This window comes from Hipposideros armiger, unplaced genomic scaffold (assembly GCF_001890085.2).
Source record: "Hipposideros armiger isolate ML-2016 unplaced genomic scaffold, ASM189008v1 scaffold_268, whole genome shotgun sequence".
Lineage (NCBI taxonomy): Eukaryota > Metazoa > Chordata > Mammalia > Chiroptera > Hipposideridae > Hipposideros > Hipposideros armiger.
In genome coordinates, this window is record NW_017731618.1 from 1,194,381 (window position 1) to 1,213,319 (window position 18,939).

General features: G+C 35.3%; 1 protein-coding gene across 1 annotated transcript in view; it reads left to right on the top strand.

Annotated features, from left to right (window-relative positions):
• Positions 1-18,939, top strand: part of CPS1 (carbamoyl-phosphate synthase 1) — a 120,470-nt gene that overhangs the window by 19,406 nt on the left and 82,125 nt on the right. The window contains exons 4-12 of the mRNA XM_019656859.1: positions 325-414; positions 2,328-2,384; positions 5,262-5,354; positions 10,617-10,706; positions 12,443-12,571; positions 13,253-13,359; positions 14,229-14,367; positions 14,998-15,075; positions 17,173-17,271. Coding sequence (XP_019512404.1) covers positions 325-414; positions 2,328-2,384; positions 5,262-5,354; positions 10,617-10,706; positions 12,443-12,571; positions 13,253-13,359; positions 14,229-14,367; positions 14,998-15,075; positions 17,173-17,271 — 882 coding nt within the window. The remainder of the gene's footprint in view (positions 1-324; positions 415-2,327; positions 2,385-5,261; positions 5,355-10,616; positions 10,707-12,442; positions 12,572-13,252; positions 13,360-14,228; positions 14,368-14,997; positions 15,076-17,172; positions 17,272-18,939) is intronic.

An 18,939-nucleotide genomic window follows, 5' to 3' on the forward strand; every position in this document is an offset into this window, starting at 1 on the left:
CTAAATAAGTATTAATTAGATTATTGATAAATGACATTGAGGAAAAATACAAGGTGCCAAGAAGGGGGATCTAACTTAGTCTCAGGATTTGGCAAACCAGGTAAGACTGTTCCCCCACATGAGAGATAATTAAGGTAACAATTACATATTTTAAGAGAAAAGTGTTGATCATCTTTTTTTCTGCAAGTCTCCGAAAATTTAAGCTTGTATCAGTGGATGAAATAAAGCTTTTTTTAAAAAATGCAAACTGACTCGTAAGAAAGGTCACAGGAGTTGGATAATATTTTGTGATCAGCCCTTTAAAACGACTGCCTGTCTCTCTAGGTTGCAGGTTTGCTGGTGCTGAATTACAGTAATGACTACAACCACTGGCTGGCTACCAAGAGTCTAGCACAATGGCTACAGGAGGAAAAGGTGAGAAACATGACGGGGCATCCAGCATCGCACAAGGACGATAAGTAGGGTCTGTGGAAATGTGTATGCCATTGAAAGGACCAAGCAGATGAAGCAGATCATACAGTTTGGGATCTTTTTTATTTCAGAGAGCAATTCCTTTTGTTGTTACTCCAAACTGAACTTTCTGGGCTCATTGCCTTCTAAACACCTAGCACCACATATTATCAGTTTATCCACAAGGTGGCAGTCATACCCACTTGGTGATCATTTCTCATCCTGGAAAAGGGCTAGAGAAAATTTCAGGATTTTTTGTTCTTTCAAGCACCTTAACCTCTCCCTCCCTTTATATCTAGGGTCTAGATATGCAACTAATGTCATGGGTTCTAGTACAAACTCTACCATTAACTAGCTGTGTGACTTTGTGCAGGTTATATTATCATACCATACTTTTTTTTTCATTTTTAATTCTTAATGAGTATAAACAGATTGCCATTGAGTCTCTTTGGGTTTAAACAGTATGACTCTCTAACATTGTATTAGAAATAATCTCTTTGCAGTAATAAATGAAAAAGATTATAAACCTTATCTTCCATTTCTTTAATTTTAACTACGATTTTCTGAACAGATAAGAGGATTCTCCTGGTTTGAATGTCAGACATATTTAAAGTCAATGGGCCTGCTATATATTTAGCTTTATCTCCCATGTTGCTATAGCTGCTTTGTGTTGAATTATTGCTGACTTGTAACGGACAGAATATTATCCTATTGAAGCTCCGCCTCTCCTATGACAAGTAAAAAAATCTTGATCTTGACTTCCTTGTTCTCATTCTTTCTAAATATTAAAAAGAGAGAGGAAAGCATCTATATCATCTCCCAGGTCATTACCATTTTCTTCTCAACCATCTGAAATTACTTCCAGACAGCGAATTTTGGTAATGGTCTCTCAGGGGACTCCCTCCAACCCCCATTCCGCTTTCAATATTTCCTTTGTGTGATTTCGGGCGCTTGATATTACAGCCCTTCTGTGTCAGAACTTTAAGTATAAGCTTCACCCATGGCTTGGTAGATTGTTTTATAAGTGTGCTTTAACTCTTCTTCCATGATCGCAGAAACATAGGACAGAAGAAGGTATAAGATAAAAAAAAGTCAGGTTTGCCTCCTTCAATGTACAGGTGAGGAAAAGCAGCCTGCTCAAAACATCACTCAGACAATTGGTGGGAAAAAAGCAATTACAACTGGTTTTCTTCCTGACTCATTGCTCTCTCATTATACCACATCTGTCTCTAGCCAACCTAGTCAAAGGAAATAAAACAAATCGTGGTATTGCCTGGTTTAATAAAAAGAGGGGCAAATTTTTTTGTTACAACATGACTACTTAACAAGTACCTTCAGAAAAATGTGTTGAGTGCCTACTATGTGCCAGGAACATTTGGCTCAAAATATGGATTTGCATATTATTTACATTATCATTGCTTATGAAGTTTACATATTTCATTATTTCAAAATATATGTATGTATCTATATATACACACATATATGTATTATATATACACATACAGGTATTATATATGCACATATGTGTGTATATGTATTACACATATACATACATATATATACATACATATATATATATATATAAAATATTATTTAACATCCTGTGTTAAAAGCAACCAAAAAAACTATAGCAGAAGATGGATGTTTAGAATTTCTCATTTTTTATTCTGAGGAAAGGCCTGAGTATTAAGAGTCCTGTGCCCAACTGGAACAGCAATTTACCGTGTTCTGACAACACAGTCACCCTGGGTCAGAGAAAAGGAGTAGGGAAATTATTTACTGCTCAAGAAGATAGATGATGCTAAGTTTGTAACTTGAAAACAATACGCTGGATCTAATTTCCTCCAATTTCACTGTCACTACAATTTTTTTTATAGGTCCCTGCAATTTATGGAGTGGATACAAGAATGCTGACTAAAATAATTCGGGATAAGGTATGATCATCATCTTTAGCCAAATCTGTGTTTCATCACATATATATTTTTCCTCAGTGCCCAAGGAATCCATTAGTATGTAAGAGAACAAATCTGGCCAATTTCTACCACTTGAGTTTCTGTCATCTTGTTTTACTATTTATGATGTATTTTTAAGACTGAATACATGATTGGGATGTTTGATACTGAATAGGCTTGAGATTAATTCACTCAGCAGCAGTTTATTGAGTGCCTACTAGGTGTTCACTATCCCAACAAGTCAAGGCCTTTATAAGTCAGCTCATGGGACAGACTAGTGAAACAAGTGGAGAAGGTTAACTGGGTGCATAACAATTCACCGAAACTGAGTACCTACATGCTGGAAAAATGCAAACCAGGAGTGTACAGCATTGGTGCTGTTATTTGTTTAGGCCTCTCAGGGGAGTTGTCTGTGAAATTAGTGAGTTATATTTCATGAGTGTGCCAAGTGAGCCCTGCATGTGTGACCTCAGTTATATAGTCTTTCTTGAGACTGTACCAATGAACCAGGTGATAACAGGTAAGTTTACCTTTTGCTTTCATATCTGATAGGTAAATCACCTGACCCCTCCTCTGAGACTATCTCCTCACCATTGGTTTGCTTCATGTGGTCCTAAGAGGTAGACACTGTTTTTTTTTTTTTGTTTTTCCTACGTGAAACCTCATATCCCAGGCCAGAAGGAAACTTTACCTCATTGAAGTTAACTCAGTTCCTCAAATGCCACTAAAATGGTCTCACTGAATAATACTACATAAAAAAGAAAAAAAAATGATACGATTTCAAAGTGAAAGAGATTCTTCAAGAAACTCCATTGTATATTTCTTGTTAGAATAGATACTGACATAGGATTTCTGTAAACAGAAGGAAAAGATAGCTTTGAAAATCTGAACATGGCTACATAATCATGACCAGAAGGGAGACAGTGAGCATTAATGAGATCCTTCTACTCCCAACTCTGATTTTGTTCTCTCCTCCATGATTTTCCTCAGAATAGATGTCAGTGAGATTATACATCCCACTGGATTTCTTAGCACAATGAAGTTTTCTTAGCCCAGTGATGTTCTGTAGCAGTAAACAATGATGAAGCTACCAGAATGGGAAGGAAATAAAATCGGGAAATTCAATTTGGGCTGCAGAATTGGCAGGTTGAATAGAATGTAGCCAGGTCCATCAATTCGGGGAAACACTTTACAAGACCGTACTGTGCTCTTCATGCTAGTTTAAGATGAACTCTTCTTTTATCAGGGGCAATTATAGTTTCAAAATTTGGTTGAATATGCTAGCACAGACAAAATTTAGTGTCGCTTATTATATTTAATTATGAGTGATGCTGGTTCATGTTAAAAATGTATACTGCAGTTTTCAGTCTATTAATTTTAAGTTGAAAAGTAAGGTTGAATTTCATTCAGCATGCTTTAAGAAAAAGGGAATGAGAACAGAAACAATTTTCAAAATTAAGGGCCCATAAATATAGTCAGGTGACTCGGTGATTTGGATTATAAAAGTAAGTGGAGACCATCATGAAAATTAATAATCTAGTTGGAGGAAAAGATAGTTTTTAGTTATTTTTTCCCAAACTTTGTGATTGCACTGTGGTTTTAGTAATCACATTAAAATAACCATCATGTCTCAATGGTATGCTGGCACTTTCTACCCTCACTCACTCCCATGTGACTTTTTTTTTAAAAATTAAATTTATTGGGGTGACAGTGGTTAGTAGAATTACATAGGTTTCAAGTGTACAATTCTATAATACATCATCTATATATCACATTGTGTGCTCACCACCCAGAGTCAGTTCTCCATTATCATGAGTTTGACCCCTTTACCCTCTTTTACCACCCCTCCTCCACCTTACCCTCTGGTAACCATTAAACTGTTGTCTGTGTCTATGAATTTTTGTTTCTTTATTTGTTTGCCTTGTTCCTTTGTTGCTTTCAGTTTTATATTCCACATATGAGTGAAGTCATATGGTTCTTGACTTTTTCTGTCTGAATTCTTCCCCAAAGGAATAAGTTTCAAAGGGAAGTAAAGACTTCCTTCTATATTCTTCAATGCAATAATTTCCTTGGGAAAAGGCAAATCAATTAATTATTTTGACTTTTTGTAACCCCCTCACATAAAGGCTTACTTACTAAGTATACCATTTTTCTAAATAGGTCAAACAAGACTTACTAACAAGTAAAGCTCAAGACACAGCTAATAAGAAGGAAACATTTGCCATGTTCAAACTAGCAAGGCTAATTTGTGAAAACTTCACCGTAGGCCAAATATTTCTTTTCAAAGTTCAGGCCCTTAGGGATATCTAGACATTAGAATGTTTAAAGCAGTGAATATTTTCAATGCCACTTATCAAAGTTTATGACTTATACAGCATTTTACATTTTTTTGTGTGAATTAAGTTTACTATCACAATGTAATAAATTCCCATTCTTTTAAATTATCTGAAAATTTTTACATTTCTTTTTATTTTATTTTTTCTTAGTAGATTGTTTTTTCCATGTCTCCCATGAAATATCTTTAGGTCAGATACACTAAGGAACAGGTACCCTAAATACTCCAATTTGTACAAGGCTGGAACCTGGAGACCCAAATTCTGATGCCTTTGACGTTGTTTACCCCAGATCATTGTCACACCCCTAAAAGAACTGATTGTGCTTCTCAGAGGGGTTCCCAGAATGTACTGTGCAAATTACTTCACCTTTTGCAGTTGAGAAGATGAAGATCTCCTGCCTTTGGTTATGAGTAGTTATAAAGACATCGAAATCTCAGAGCAGCTGTTTAAATCCCTGTGGATGTATCCTGTCAGCACCTTCATCGTTTCGCCCTTTTAACTGTCTAATTTTGTAATTCGATAGGGCACCATGCTTGGGAAGATTGAATTTGAAGGTCAGTCTGTGGATTTTGTGGATCCAAATAAGCAGAATTTGATTGCTGAGGTTTCAACCAAGGTGAGTGATTTTTCTTTATATTTTATAGTTTTTTTTATTCCCTTTAGATCTTCTTTTCTTGTAATATCAAAGTCTTCATTTAGGCAGAGGTCATCTTTTAGAAGCACTATAGTTGAGGGGAAAAAAGGGTCTCATAACAGCTAAAAACTATATTACAAATCAGTGCATCCAAAGTTAACTTTTATTTACAGGAAAACCGTCATGCCTTGATTTAAAAACTGTTTACTATTAATTTAACTTTTTTTTTTTTACCTTTTCTGGTTCCCCAGGTCAAAATTTTAATAATGTCAAATAAAAAGGCCACTGAATCACCAGAGATAATCATAGTGACATTCAGGAATTAGAGCTAATAGCCTGCCAGAGAGCCAAGAACACTTAAAGAAATCAGACACAATAATCAGAGTCTGGGTCATTTTGTGCAGGGAAAAGAGTTCCTTCACACATTGAAAATGTATTGTATTATAACTCAGTTAAAAAATTAGTGTTCATAATAATGACTGTGTCACCCCAAAGTGAGATATATTTAGGGCATATTTACAAGAGGATATAGAATACATTTTAGAAAGGTGTCTATTGGTTTCAATTGAACTTAGGTTCTTCTCAATCCACATCTGGCAGGGTCAGAATATGTTTGCATATTCTGCTCTTCTGACTGGGGTCTCCCTCTTTCTCTCTCTCCCTCCTTTGCTTGCTTTCAAGAAATCAGTTTAAAGGGTGAGCACATTTTTTCCTCTGTGAAGTCTTTTCTGCCTTACTCCACTTTTATATTCTATGTCATTTTACAAATAGCTTTATTATTATTTTTTTAAAAAAGATCAAATTATATTTAGTTCCTTTCAGAGATGTCTCTTTCACCTGTGTATGGTTAGTTCTTTGAGAGAAAGGGCCATGGTTTACTTACCTGAATCCCCATCATTTACCATAGTGCCTTTCACATAGTACATGCTCAATAAATAGTAAATGAACAAATAAAAGAATGAACAAAGGCAGTAAATAGTAGTCAGGGTTGGTGGTAAAGATGTTATAGATCCTTTTTCTCCTTCAGATCTTGATTACTTTAGTCAGTGTTTGTGATGGTTTTATTATCTCCATTAGTAATATACAATTTACTATTACTAATAACAATTATGAGTTTTATTAATACAATTAATAATAGGCTAGTTGTATTAAAACCTAGTATGTACCAGGAATTTTTCTAAACACTTTACACTGATTAACTTTTTCAACCCTCAGAGCAATTCTATGGGATAGGTATTATTAGTATTTCATTTTACCAAAGGAGAAACTGAGATGTAGAGCGATGAAATCCCCTTCTCAGGGTGAACAGCTACAAAAATGTTTGTCCAGTAAGGTTTGTTCCAGGGTCTACCTCTGAAACATTATCTCATTCTGCATTCCAACATACTAGAAATAATAATTATTAGTAACCATAGAAACACTATCATGGAATAATATTCAAAGATGTTTTTATAGTTTTATACTATCTACTTATTACATTTGTAAACTGAAGATTCAAGGACGTCTAATCAGAAGCTGTAAAATGTATGATGGGACAGTAGGTCAATGCAATAGAAAACTTACACTGGTTGTATGGAGTATTCTACCCCCTAGTGAGACAAAATTTTCTCTTTGAGAGTCTTTAGAAAGGATGCTCCCCTCCGCCACAACACACACACTTACTGCTACCTGTTCATTTGTGAAATAATACGTGTTGTGACCTAGCACCAATCAGAGTGATTATGGAGAATGACACTTCATGAAGAATTCCAGCCATGAGAATGTTATTACACCAGGGCTTTTTTTTTTTTAAGGGTTATTGAAAGAGTAAAAATAGCCTGAAGAGTATCACGTGAGACTCAGAAAACACACACTGGTATTATCTGTATCTCTACGTTGGGACCATGTATCTGATTATATGGCCTTGATGCTCTTGTTGGGCCGACACGTGCACTCAAGTCATGTTGAAGCATAAGACATAAGAGTTGTTAAAGAAAGTGAATTTTAAGTTGAATTTGTAGCTTTTTACATATCTGGACTGTGCTCATGACATATGTGATAGTCACTTGTTTTCAATTCTAAAATTTGTCCATTCACATGACATGGAACCATTTTCATTATATTTGTTTCTACACATTTTCCTGTGAAGTGATTTATTGATTTAGAGACACAGTGTGAGAGAGGCCTATTTTTCCTTTGAGAATGATAGAATTTTAGAATTGAGAACTGCCTTGGAGATTTAATGTAGCATTTTCTGAATGTGAGGAACATTGGTCCTGGAGAAATTCACATTAAAAAAATTCTATAGTCAGTCAAATAAGGGTGAAAACACTGTATAATATGTTCTTCTCTTGAAGAGTCCTAATGCAAATTCATATATTCAAGTGTCTGTGAGGTCTTGCTTAACTCCTNGAAGACATTTAAACTGAATTAAAAATTCAATATGGCTTCCATTCTCAAATTAATGATTATTGTTTCAGCTTTGGCCATTGTTTTCTTTCTTTTTTTTTTTTTTTACATGCCAAAATAAAATTTAGCACAAAGGGATAAAAAAAGAGCTTTCACTGTATACTTAAAAAAATTCTAGAATTTTACTATAAATTTGTAAAACAACACTTGTTTTTCGGAAGGAGATGGGGGAATAATAGAATATTTCCATAGTCATTCTCCTCAAATAAACTGATTTAACTCTCTTGGCATGATCTTTTCTGTTAGTGTGGTCAGCTTTTAAACTATGAGTCCTTGTTCTTGTTGACAGATTGAGGATGCACTGAAGGCAGCAGACACCATTGGCTACCCAGTGATGATCCGTTCTGCCTATGCCCTGGGTGGGTTAGGCTCAGGCATCTGTCCTAATAAAGATACCTTAGTGGACCTCAGCACAAAGGTATGTATGCTCATAGAGCACATTTTTTACCAACTAAGAAACTTGACTTGACATACCTTTCAGTTAGAGAAAGTTATGTAGACAAGGAACAACCTTTTCTCCATTTATTAAATCACTGTCATGTTCTCTAAAAGTGTCCAAAAGATGACACCACTGAAAGGGAAATACAGTGCAGTTATTTGTACTGGAACACAGCATTAACAGATGGTCCTTGGCAAATGGATGGTGACTCTACCTGAAGGTCCATCTTTATTGTACTGTCTATTGATTTCAATGCTATGAAGTCAATCCAATTTTATATTCCTCTGCTTCAAAATCTGCTCCAAAATATCCATAATGCTAAAATATCTTTTAGTGGTTAAATAAAATAGGAATATAATGTAAGTATTAAAGAGAAAAACTGAAGAAAGTTAAGATCTGCTCCAAAAAATAAATTAGTGATTAACATGGAAAACGTTAACATAGAAAACATAAAAGCAAAGCGTTTTGCCCGTACTGTATTCCCACAGAATAGAAGAATTGCTGGCAATAAACAGCAGGGCTCCCTAACTGCTCTTTGAATGAATGAACGCATGTGCAGCCAAGAGGCCCATGTAACGTACATGGATGACATTCATGGAGATGAACCTGACAGAAATATTGTGAGGGTTATTTTAGAGATTGCTGAGTAAATAGCCTAAGCACAGCCTATAGCTTTATCAGTACTTACTTTTTAAAGCGAAACAAAATGAATCCCTTCAATTGTTGACGTAAGGTTTTGAGAACACATAAGTAAAATTAATATATTTAAATAACTACCATGACAACATCACATGTAAACAACTTAGATTTAGTTTTTAAAGTTGCCGAAACAAACCAAAAAAAGGGAAACATATCTAACATATACGATTCTTGTTTCCATTATGGACTTCTGAATCATGTATTTAAAGAAAAAAACATGTTTATGGAGGTATAAGATNATATATATATATATATATATAATATGTTTGTGTAGAGAACAGCAAAAAGGAGTCCATTTGCATTTTTATCAATATGAAATCAAGGGAGAGATTGCAGTGGTGAAAGCTGGCTCTTTTTCTTAATACCAGTGCAATTAAATTATTTCATTTTAGCTGTGATAAAATGTATAGTTATATCAGATTGTATTTATTCTATGAGTTTTGTTTGGCTATGGTTGATAACTTAATTCATTGTCTTGTAATTGCAATTTGATGTAGCTACAACTAATGGTAATAGTACTTTATTTTGTAGCAGAGCCTGAGATTAAGAATAAACCTATACTTTTCAAATTATCTGATGAAAGAGATTATCTGTAGCGTTTATGGATCAGTTCAGCAATAATTCCCCCAGATCATGGAAGAACTGGGGAATTTATTCTTTAGAGTAGTCAACAAGAGAAAAAATGATAAACTTTTAGGTTTTTTTTTCTCGAGTTCCTATAGAATTTTCCTCAAATTCCTTTAGAATTTTTCCCACACTCTATAGACTTTGTGAAGAGATAGACATTTCAGTTAAAGTAAAATACTCTTTCAAATATCCAGATTGCAAGTTTCATCTAAAGCCTTTCGTAAGCTTGGAAATCATCCTAAATTCAGAATGTGCTAGTTTACTCTTGAAGCTGGAATCAGTGCGGGCGCCCAGCCTATTCTAGCCTTTATCGCCCTATATTTCTATTATTTTTCCGTTTATGATTTTGGGAAACTGCTTCTTGGGTAAATGCCTGTGAAAATGGATCTGACTCCAAGCAGTGCTTAAGACGTAGGTAATGATTATGATGTGCTCTGGGATCCTTTTATGAAGTCTACCATTTAAATGCAAATGATTGCACAGTAACCTGGAGGGACTATTGGTGTACACTAGCTTAGCAATTCCTCTGACTCTCGTACTGACTTTATCCATTAGCCCCACTGCATAAGCCTCGTGCACAATAGCTCTACCCCATTCCCGCTGTACTGCAAGTTGAGGATCAAGTGGTATTTACAGCATGATGTATGATGTATCTATTACCACATCTATCTAGTGCTGAATCAGCCAATAATACTTGAAAATTCCACTGCCACTGGTTGTTAGTGAGGCACAAGGTGGGTAAGATGGTTGATAACTATGGAAGCAACCAATTTCTTAGGGATCTTTGCTATTACCGTAATCAACATTTTATATACAACAGCAGAGTCTTTTTCTTTCATAAAAAAAGAGAGGCTGTGGCACTTGTGCTTTTCTTGCAAATTGATTATTAACTGCCAGTCATTCCCCAGTAGTTAGCAATCAATCTGTCACCAATCTAAGTGCAAAGCGTCCTCAGATATGCTTATGATAGTGATGTGTTTGTTGCTTCTAACTGGAAGTTCCCTCTCACTCTTTGGTTTTTAAAATGGCAGGATGTCAAGGTGTTCGGCAAAGGAAACCCCACTAAAGTGGTCGCTGTAGACTGTGGGATAAAAAACAATGTAATCCGCCTATTAGTAAAGGTGAGTAAATTGTTTCGTCTCAAGGGTGAGGATTTGTAATATTGATCGTTGATGTTAAGCTGATTTCCTCCATCTGTGCATTCTGGCAGTATGTCAGGGAATCTACTCTCTTCTTGTTGCCTTTGACTCACAAAATAACACATTTATCCCTGTTAAAATTAGAGATGTGGACTACTATGATGTTTAAAAAAAAACACCTTGAAGCCACAAAAATAGAGGAGGAAATGATCACTGTTCTTATCACCTATTGACTGACGTTCTGAGACTGTCCCCGTTTACTTTCTTGGGGTTTAAAGATAACTAAATAGCTAGATTCAGTCGGAGAACTCCTCCATTGGACGACATTTATTATGTTCCACATGTATGCAGGGGTCATGCCCTGATACAATGCAGACTTTCACATTGCTTTATATCAACTCTTAGTCAACCAATTAAAATTAAACCTTAAAATTCCTTAGGGAGAATTTAACAATTATTACAGTGTTTTCTTAAATTTTTGTTGTTGTAATTTCTCCTTCTCCTCCCTCTTCTCTCATTCTCTTTTTGTCTCTGTCTTTCAATGTCTCTGTCTGTTTCACACACACACACACACACACACACACACACACACACTTGCATAATACCAAGTTAGTATGGGTATAGGGGAATTCTTCAATTCTTTGTTAGACAATATCAGAAATATCCAAATCATGATTTCATATTCTGGTCAAGTTTAAACAGAAATGTGCACAGACTCTTTAGTAGCAGATGCTGTGGATGGCCTATCCATATTTTCCTTTCGTTTTTTTACCACTTTAAGGCATTTGGCTCAGCTTCCAAATGCAAGTGTCTGAATCTCATTGCCTGAGGGCTGTATGGTTGGTGGGAGCCTGTTGGCATGCAGGAAATGCCATAGAATTAATGATCCCTGCTGCAAGCCCAACCAATGACTAGAGAGGGTCATTGTGTAAATATCCCAGCTCCTTTGCCCCATGGCTAGGCTGTCTTTAAGATCGATATTCTACACTGGCTCTCAGAGTTCCCCAGTGGGCTAAAGCTCCATTTGTCCAAAGTTGGTAACTGCTTGATAATGTATACTTATTGGGGTGCCTCACAGTGTCACTTTGTATTGGTCTTTCTTGGAAACTCTTCAAAATAAACTTTCTCTCACAACCTTGTCTCGGGAAATGCTTCTAGGAAATCATCAAAGACATCTTCCTATCCACATTTATATAGAAAAGTACTAATTTTTCTATCAGAGTATAAATATGATATATAATATAAGAAAACCCTAGGAAAGTAGGGCGATTAAAATTAGATCAGGAAAAAGGGCAAAATTGAAAAAGGTGAAACGTGGACCAACTTAAGTTTTGCAGAAAATAGATTTATTTATTATTTTTTTTGCAACTCTTTCTCCCATACTTCTAGGTAAGATAACCTGTATCCCTGAGTGCCTAGTCATGAAGGCTTTAAGCCCTGAAACCCTCCAAAGGGCGGGAAAGTGTATTATCTATTTTTTCAGGATCAAAACTTTAATGGTCTTTTCACCTCCACTTTCTATGGACCACGGGCTTCATTTACATCACACAAGATACAGTGAGCCACCAAAGAATTTTTTGCTCAGCTTTATTTATTTGAATCGTGTGCAATATTTTCCCATTCTCTTTAGGGAGTAGTCAAGAGAAGGTCTAGCAAAATTACACTTTGGCAAAGAAAAATGTTATTAAATTCTGATCGTCCTTGTGTCTCTTTTCTAGCGAGGAGCTGAAGTGCATTTAGTTCCCTGGAACCATGATTTCACCAAGATGGAGTATGACGGGCTTCTAATTGCCGGAGGACCTGGGAACCCAGCTCTTGCACAACCACTAATTCAGAATGTCAAAAAGGTGCAGTGAACCTGGGGGTAGTGTGTACGTGTGTGAGAAGTGGAAGGGTTCTGCTCTGTACTGCTGAAAAGGCTGTACAATACAGAGGGTGCCAAAAACATGTATACACATTTTAAGACAGGAAAAAACGCTATTCAAATTGTAATAATATATACCGATAACAGATGAATACAAGCCATGTGTATACACTTTTTTGGCAGCCCTGGTATTTTATTTATTCAGGAATTTTTATGACTCCTACTTGTGTCCTCTGAGGCAAAGTCAGCACAGATTTGTATTAAGAGAGAGAGTACCAGAAAGAGTGGTATTCTTTAGGTAAAGTAACTGGGGTTGTGTCCTCGAGTTCAGAGAGCTAGAGTTGAATCTCCAAATGTGTCTTTCTATACAATTGTGAAATGACAACTCATGTTCCTCGCCATAACCTAGGGTCTTATAAGACCCTCATGTTTCTAAAGAAATTAAATTAGATTTAGTTTAGTCAGAATGTTAAGTATACTTTATTGAATTCTAATGCTATAAATTTGTCAATCATATTCTTATTTATAAGCTAACTTTTAATTCAATAACTAGCCTCTTTACTTCATTAATTAAGTAAAAAAAGAGTGCTTCATTTTTATTCCTTCAGAGACAGCATTTTTTGCAACTGTACTTCTGGGTTAATAAAAACTTTCCCTGATTTAGGTTTTGGAGAGTGACCGCAAGGAGCCATTGTTTGGAATCAGTACAGGAAATTTAATAACAGGATTAGCTGCTGGTGCCAAAACCTACAAGATGTCCATGGCTAACAGGTAAGGCAGTTATATTTTTGTTCGCAGGTCGAAGTAGCTCTGACTTACTATTAGTAACTACATCCAAAAGATTTAGAAAACTCACGTGCCATTTTCCTCAGAATGAATAGATAACCACACTATTACATGGTTCACAGTTGTCTGACTACCTGATACCCCTTTTACTGCTTTTTGGAAAGTCAGCCTTCTCTAACAATAACTTTGCTGTCGTTTAAAGTTATTTTCCTTCCCTTGGTATAAATTGAGGGTATAATATTCAATCAAATAATATTCCAAGGGAAGATGTTCTGATTTCAAGCTTGATTTCAGAGCATTGATAATATCGTAAGACTGTGTGACTTAAGAACCGAGAAATCTTCAGATCCCCTCCGTTTTAGTTCCTTACCCCAAATGATGTTCATTTATTCAACATGCAGCTGCCCCCACAGCCCACCGTCCACAGAAAGTATAGTTCAAAATCATTGAGGACTGAATAGTCATTTCTTTATTATTCCCCACAGACTCTCTTCTGGTTTTAAAATTACTGTAGTTCCCTTAAATTAAGTCACTTATATTTGTCTGTCTCTGTTACGCTAGTAAGCAGCTCTCAACTTTTGTTATCAGTGCAATTCCCCCTTTTCTAAAACTGACTATAAAGGTTTAATAGTCCTGATATTTAACACACAACAAAGCTTCCTGAATTGATTTTTGTTGCTAAAATTATTGGGATTAACAATCTGTGACTTTTCTCACAGAGCAATTTTCACGGAGCAGTTGAAACTTTTGAATTTTAATATTTTTTTTCTTATTCACTCTTTTACAACGAATGCATTTATATTCTTCTCTTCCCTTTTCCTGCTTCTTCTTCTTTTTTCTCCCTTTTTCTCCAGAGGGCAGAATCAGCCTGTTTTGAATGTGACAAATAGACAGGCTTTCATTACTGCTCAGAATCATGGCTATGCCCTGGACAACGCCCTTCCTGCTGGCTGGAAGCCACTTTTTGTGAATGTCAATGATCAAACAAATGAAGTAAGTGCTCTCAAAAAACCTGTTTAGTTGGTGATGAGAAATGCGGGGCTTTTAATACTCTGTTATACAGATAACGTTCCCTTCTTTATGTTAGCTATCTGGGGTATGTGGGTAGAAAAAACTCTTTTTATAGGTTATTTCCCATAACCCTCTGCTTTTTAAAAAGTCATTTCTGTCTGTCTTATTCTCTCATTAGTTGACTCATTAAGATCCACTCTGCGTGGTTAATCAACGACTGTCTCACAAATTCATTTTTAATGGGGGATTTGTCGAGATCTGTTCCGACCTAGTCTGTGGGAGTCTCTGGGACTAAGCATTTTAAGTAGTCTTTGAGAAGGCGCTTGGAGAAGTAATTTAGGAGTTGAAGATAAGAAGAGGATTTGGGTTTTTTTCCTGAGCAGGGCCTAGTGGGGCCCCAAAGGCTATAAACCAAATCAATTGTTTTTATTAAGGGAACCACATTCGATTGAGTCTTTATTAGCCTATTTTTATTAGTACTGTTAGTTCTTCGAATGTTCTTAAGCATTTAACTCAGTGTTTTAATTTGAACTTTATTGTCCACTGAATAATACATAACAGTTGACATTCATTGTTACAGAAAGAATTTCTTCCCATTTCTTATTCCTTTAGGGGATTATGCATGAGAGCAAACCCTTCTTCGGTGTGCAGTTCCACCCAGAGGTCAGCCCAGGACCAACAGACACGGAGGTATGTTAGAAAGATAAGAGCTATTAGATACTTTTTAAAAAAATTAGAAATGTATGTATGTGAAAACTTGAAAAAACAAAATAATCACCCCAGATGATCTTGGTACAGAACATTCTCAAGAGTGCTGTGATAACACACATATTGTATTAAAATTTTCCCCATAAATATCATGCAGAAAATTTCTATCATTTTTTAAAATTTAAAATGGGAAAACCCTTAAGAAACCTGATGCCATGCTACTTTTATATAAATCATTATCATTCTAATATATTTAGTTCTGAAATTTACAATTGTTGTACTATGCAAATAAATTTCCTCTTGCTCTCTCATTCTCATAACTGAAATGAAATTTTAATCCCCCCATCTGTGACTTTACAAAATCCCTATGGCAACTGGTTGTGTAGCCACAAAGGGAGAATAAACAGCAGCAGGAGAATGGAGAAGGGCAGGAGTTGGGGGGGGAGGCGGGGAGAGGGCATACATGCACATACATATGAGTCACATGGCTTTTTTGTCGAAAAACGGGCTCTTGGTATATGCCACAGAAAATAATTCAAGGACACACTGATTATGCCAAGCAAGCAGTGGATTTATTAAAAGGAGGAGAGGATAGTACACTCCACCAATAGTGGGAGCGGGCAGGCCAAGAGAAGAGCAACTGCGCCAAAGAACAAAGAGGCTCAGGATTTTATTACTTCTAAAATGAGGGCGCAAAATATTCAAGTTTTAGGGGTGGTGTAATAGGCATTCCTAGGTGGGTCCTTACTGACTGCTCCTTCGTGTTGGGATTTGGTATTCTCTTGTCTTTATTTGGCTCTAATACAGGGGGTGGCAGTACAGGGGGTAGAGATTTTCCCTGTCCGCAATGCTAATGATAATAGAATCCATTATAATTAGTTCAAGTTTACCTTGAGGGACAAGATGAGGTCCTGTATTTGGCCACCAAAATCTAGTTCTGGCTGGTCTGGTAGCTGCATTTTTTCTTAAGAGCACTCCTCTCCTCCCTCCTTTGTTTTCCTGCACTTCCTCCTTCTCTTCCTCCCCTTTTCTCCCCTTGGCTGGATTCCTTCTGCCTGTGGTAACACTTTAAGAAAGCTGTTGGTTCAATGCTCAGGGACCTCTTTGTAAAACAAGAGCTTGCAATGACCCTCAGAAAAGTCGGGGTAGTCTGGTGTGACTCTATCTCTCACCTCTAAGTAATGCTGACAATTCTTCTTTGTCAGCAGATATTCTCAGAACAGACATGTAGGTAAAATGAGGAGGAAAATAAAAATTTTCTGTCTGTAAAATCTGCTTTGTAATCCCTGAATTGCCTTTTCAGATATTTGTATTTTTTCTTGTTTTATTATTATTAAGAAATCATGGTTCTTAATAACCAAAGTTAGTATCACATTACACACAATGAAACTCATAAATAAAATTTAGTTACATATATATTGACTAATGCATGCTAAATACTTTTTTAATTTAAAATATAAATTATTTGCCTATATTACTACTTCAGATTAGAAACATTGAAATTAAGATATGTAATACCCAGTATCATTTAATCCTTTTTTTTTTGGTCCTGCCAAATAGTTGCAAAATGAATATCTTTATTGAAATTTGTTATGTCTGTTGCAAAAACAGAAGTAAGTTCATTGGTAAAGTTTAAGAAAAATCTTTAGAGATAATTTTAGAGCTGATAGAAATTTTAAAAATCCAATAATTTCTAACTTTAGGATGCATAAGTAATATAGCTTCAGCTTTTTAATTTTATGTTATTTTTTTGTATAACCAGAGTTTTATTTAGAAGAAAATGGTTCATAATTAAGGGGCTGAAAACTTCATATTCTCAAAAGGCATTATCTGAAATGTCCATTGTCGGCCAAAAACTTTCTGTTGATAGCTTTTGACATATGCAGTTAGAAGTTTATTTGATCTAATTCTTATAGTAGTAAATATTTAGTTTTGCCAGACTTGGCAAAAAAAAATAATAGAAATACTTATCCTAAAAAATTATTTATCTAAAGTTCAAATTTAACTGGGCATATTGTATTTTATCTGGCAGCCTTATGAGTTTTGAAGCTTCTAACTTGTTGGCTATATTTTTTCTAGTACCTGTTTGATTCCTTTTTCTCACTGATGAAGAATAGGAAAGGTACAACCATTACATCAGTTCTACCAAAGCCAGCCCTAGTTGCATCTCGAATTGAGGTCAGTATAAGTGGTCTTCATTTTGGTTTATGTATTTTGGATTTCTTCTATCATGTGATAACATTTTTTTAAGTGAATATGTAAACTTTTTTTTTAATGCCTATGAAAGATGATTGATAATATTGTAATCTCCCATCATTTTAACATCTAATTATTTGGTTTGTTATTGATGATGTTCATTGGAATTTTTATGTTTTGATTCAGGTCATACTTTTTAAAGTGTACTTCTTCTAGAATGTTTGTAGCAAAATAATGTAATAAAGAATAGGGTTTAATTTAGTTTCAAATTTGATATACTTTCCATTACTCAATAAACCATAGCCCTATCTATGCTTGAGATAACAGTTAAGACTACAGAATCATTATAGATGATAGATTGTTTTTGTTTCAATGAGAAGGAATATTATTCAACATCATTAATGAAATAATATTATTTGCCTATAAAGAGCAAACAGATAAGGATTAATACAGCATAAGACTTGAATCCTTATTTGTCTGATTGTGTATGTTAATATAAAGTGTCTACCCATTTCTTTCATTGTTAAACCGCACACATACCTATACCATTATTGAATAAAATTTATAAGGATGTATGTATATTTTCAAGCATATATATATATATATATATATATATATATATATATATATACACACTATGAAAAGAGAATTGATTTATAAGNATAGAGTGAAGGTAAAATCTATTAGACTTCGTATTGAGAAATAAGGAGTGAGGTTAAGAAGGCTTAAAGCTGACTGGGGTGTTAGTCACCAAGTGAATGAAAAAATAGCCAGAAATAATAGAAATAGGTTTGTCAGGAAAGGAAACTAGTTAGATTAGAGGGCAAAAGGAATGACTTAGGATTTAGAAATGCTAACTTTGAGGTATGGGTGGAACTCTCAAGAAGAGGGTTAGGCATGTGGAACTGGAATTCAAGAAAAGGGAATAGAAACAAAGAAGTTGATTCCAAGTCATTGGTATAAAGGAAATAATTAAAGCTGAAAGAATATACTAAGTATTCAAGGTCATAGGCATAGGAAGAAAGAAAATAGGGTTAGGGACTAAATCTTGAGAAACATTTAGATTTATAAGGCAGGAGAAAGAGGAAGAATTAGTGTTAAAGAAAAAGAAGGGAGTGATGGTTAGGAAGAAAAACAGGGGAGTACCGTACCAAGTAAACCAATGTAAGAAAATACTTCAGAGAAGAGCTTTAGTTTTTGATGTATTAAATGCTATGAAAGGTCAAGAATGAAGTTTAATATGGCTTTTGGATGTGCAAAAGTACCAAGTTGTCGGTTATGTGAACCATGTTATTATGTGAGTCAAAGGTATTATATGGCAATGAGTGATAAGCAGAATTGATAAACTTTCAAGAAGTTCAGTGATGTAAAGAATGAGAGATGGTTTTTACCATTTTATGGCAATGTTAGGGGAAGGGTATCTTGAGTCTATAGAGATCTGATTATGTTTATAGGCAGAAAAAATGGTGACTAAGGACTAAGAGATTGAAGATACAAGGCTCTGTAACTAGAGAGGAGTGAGAAAATGAAAAAGGGTGAGATTTAGAAAACAGATGAGCAAGTCTGAGAAAAGGAGATGATATTTTATGGAAGGAAGAACTTGAGAGAGAGAGAGAGAGAGAGAGAGAGAGAGAGAGAGAGAGAGAGAGA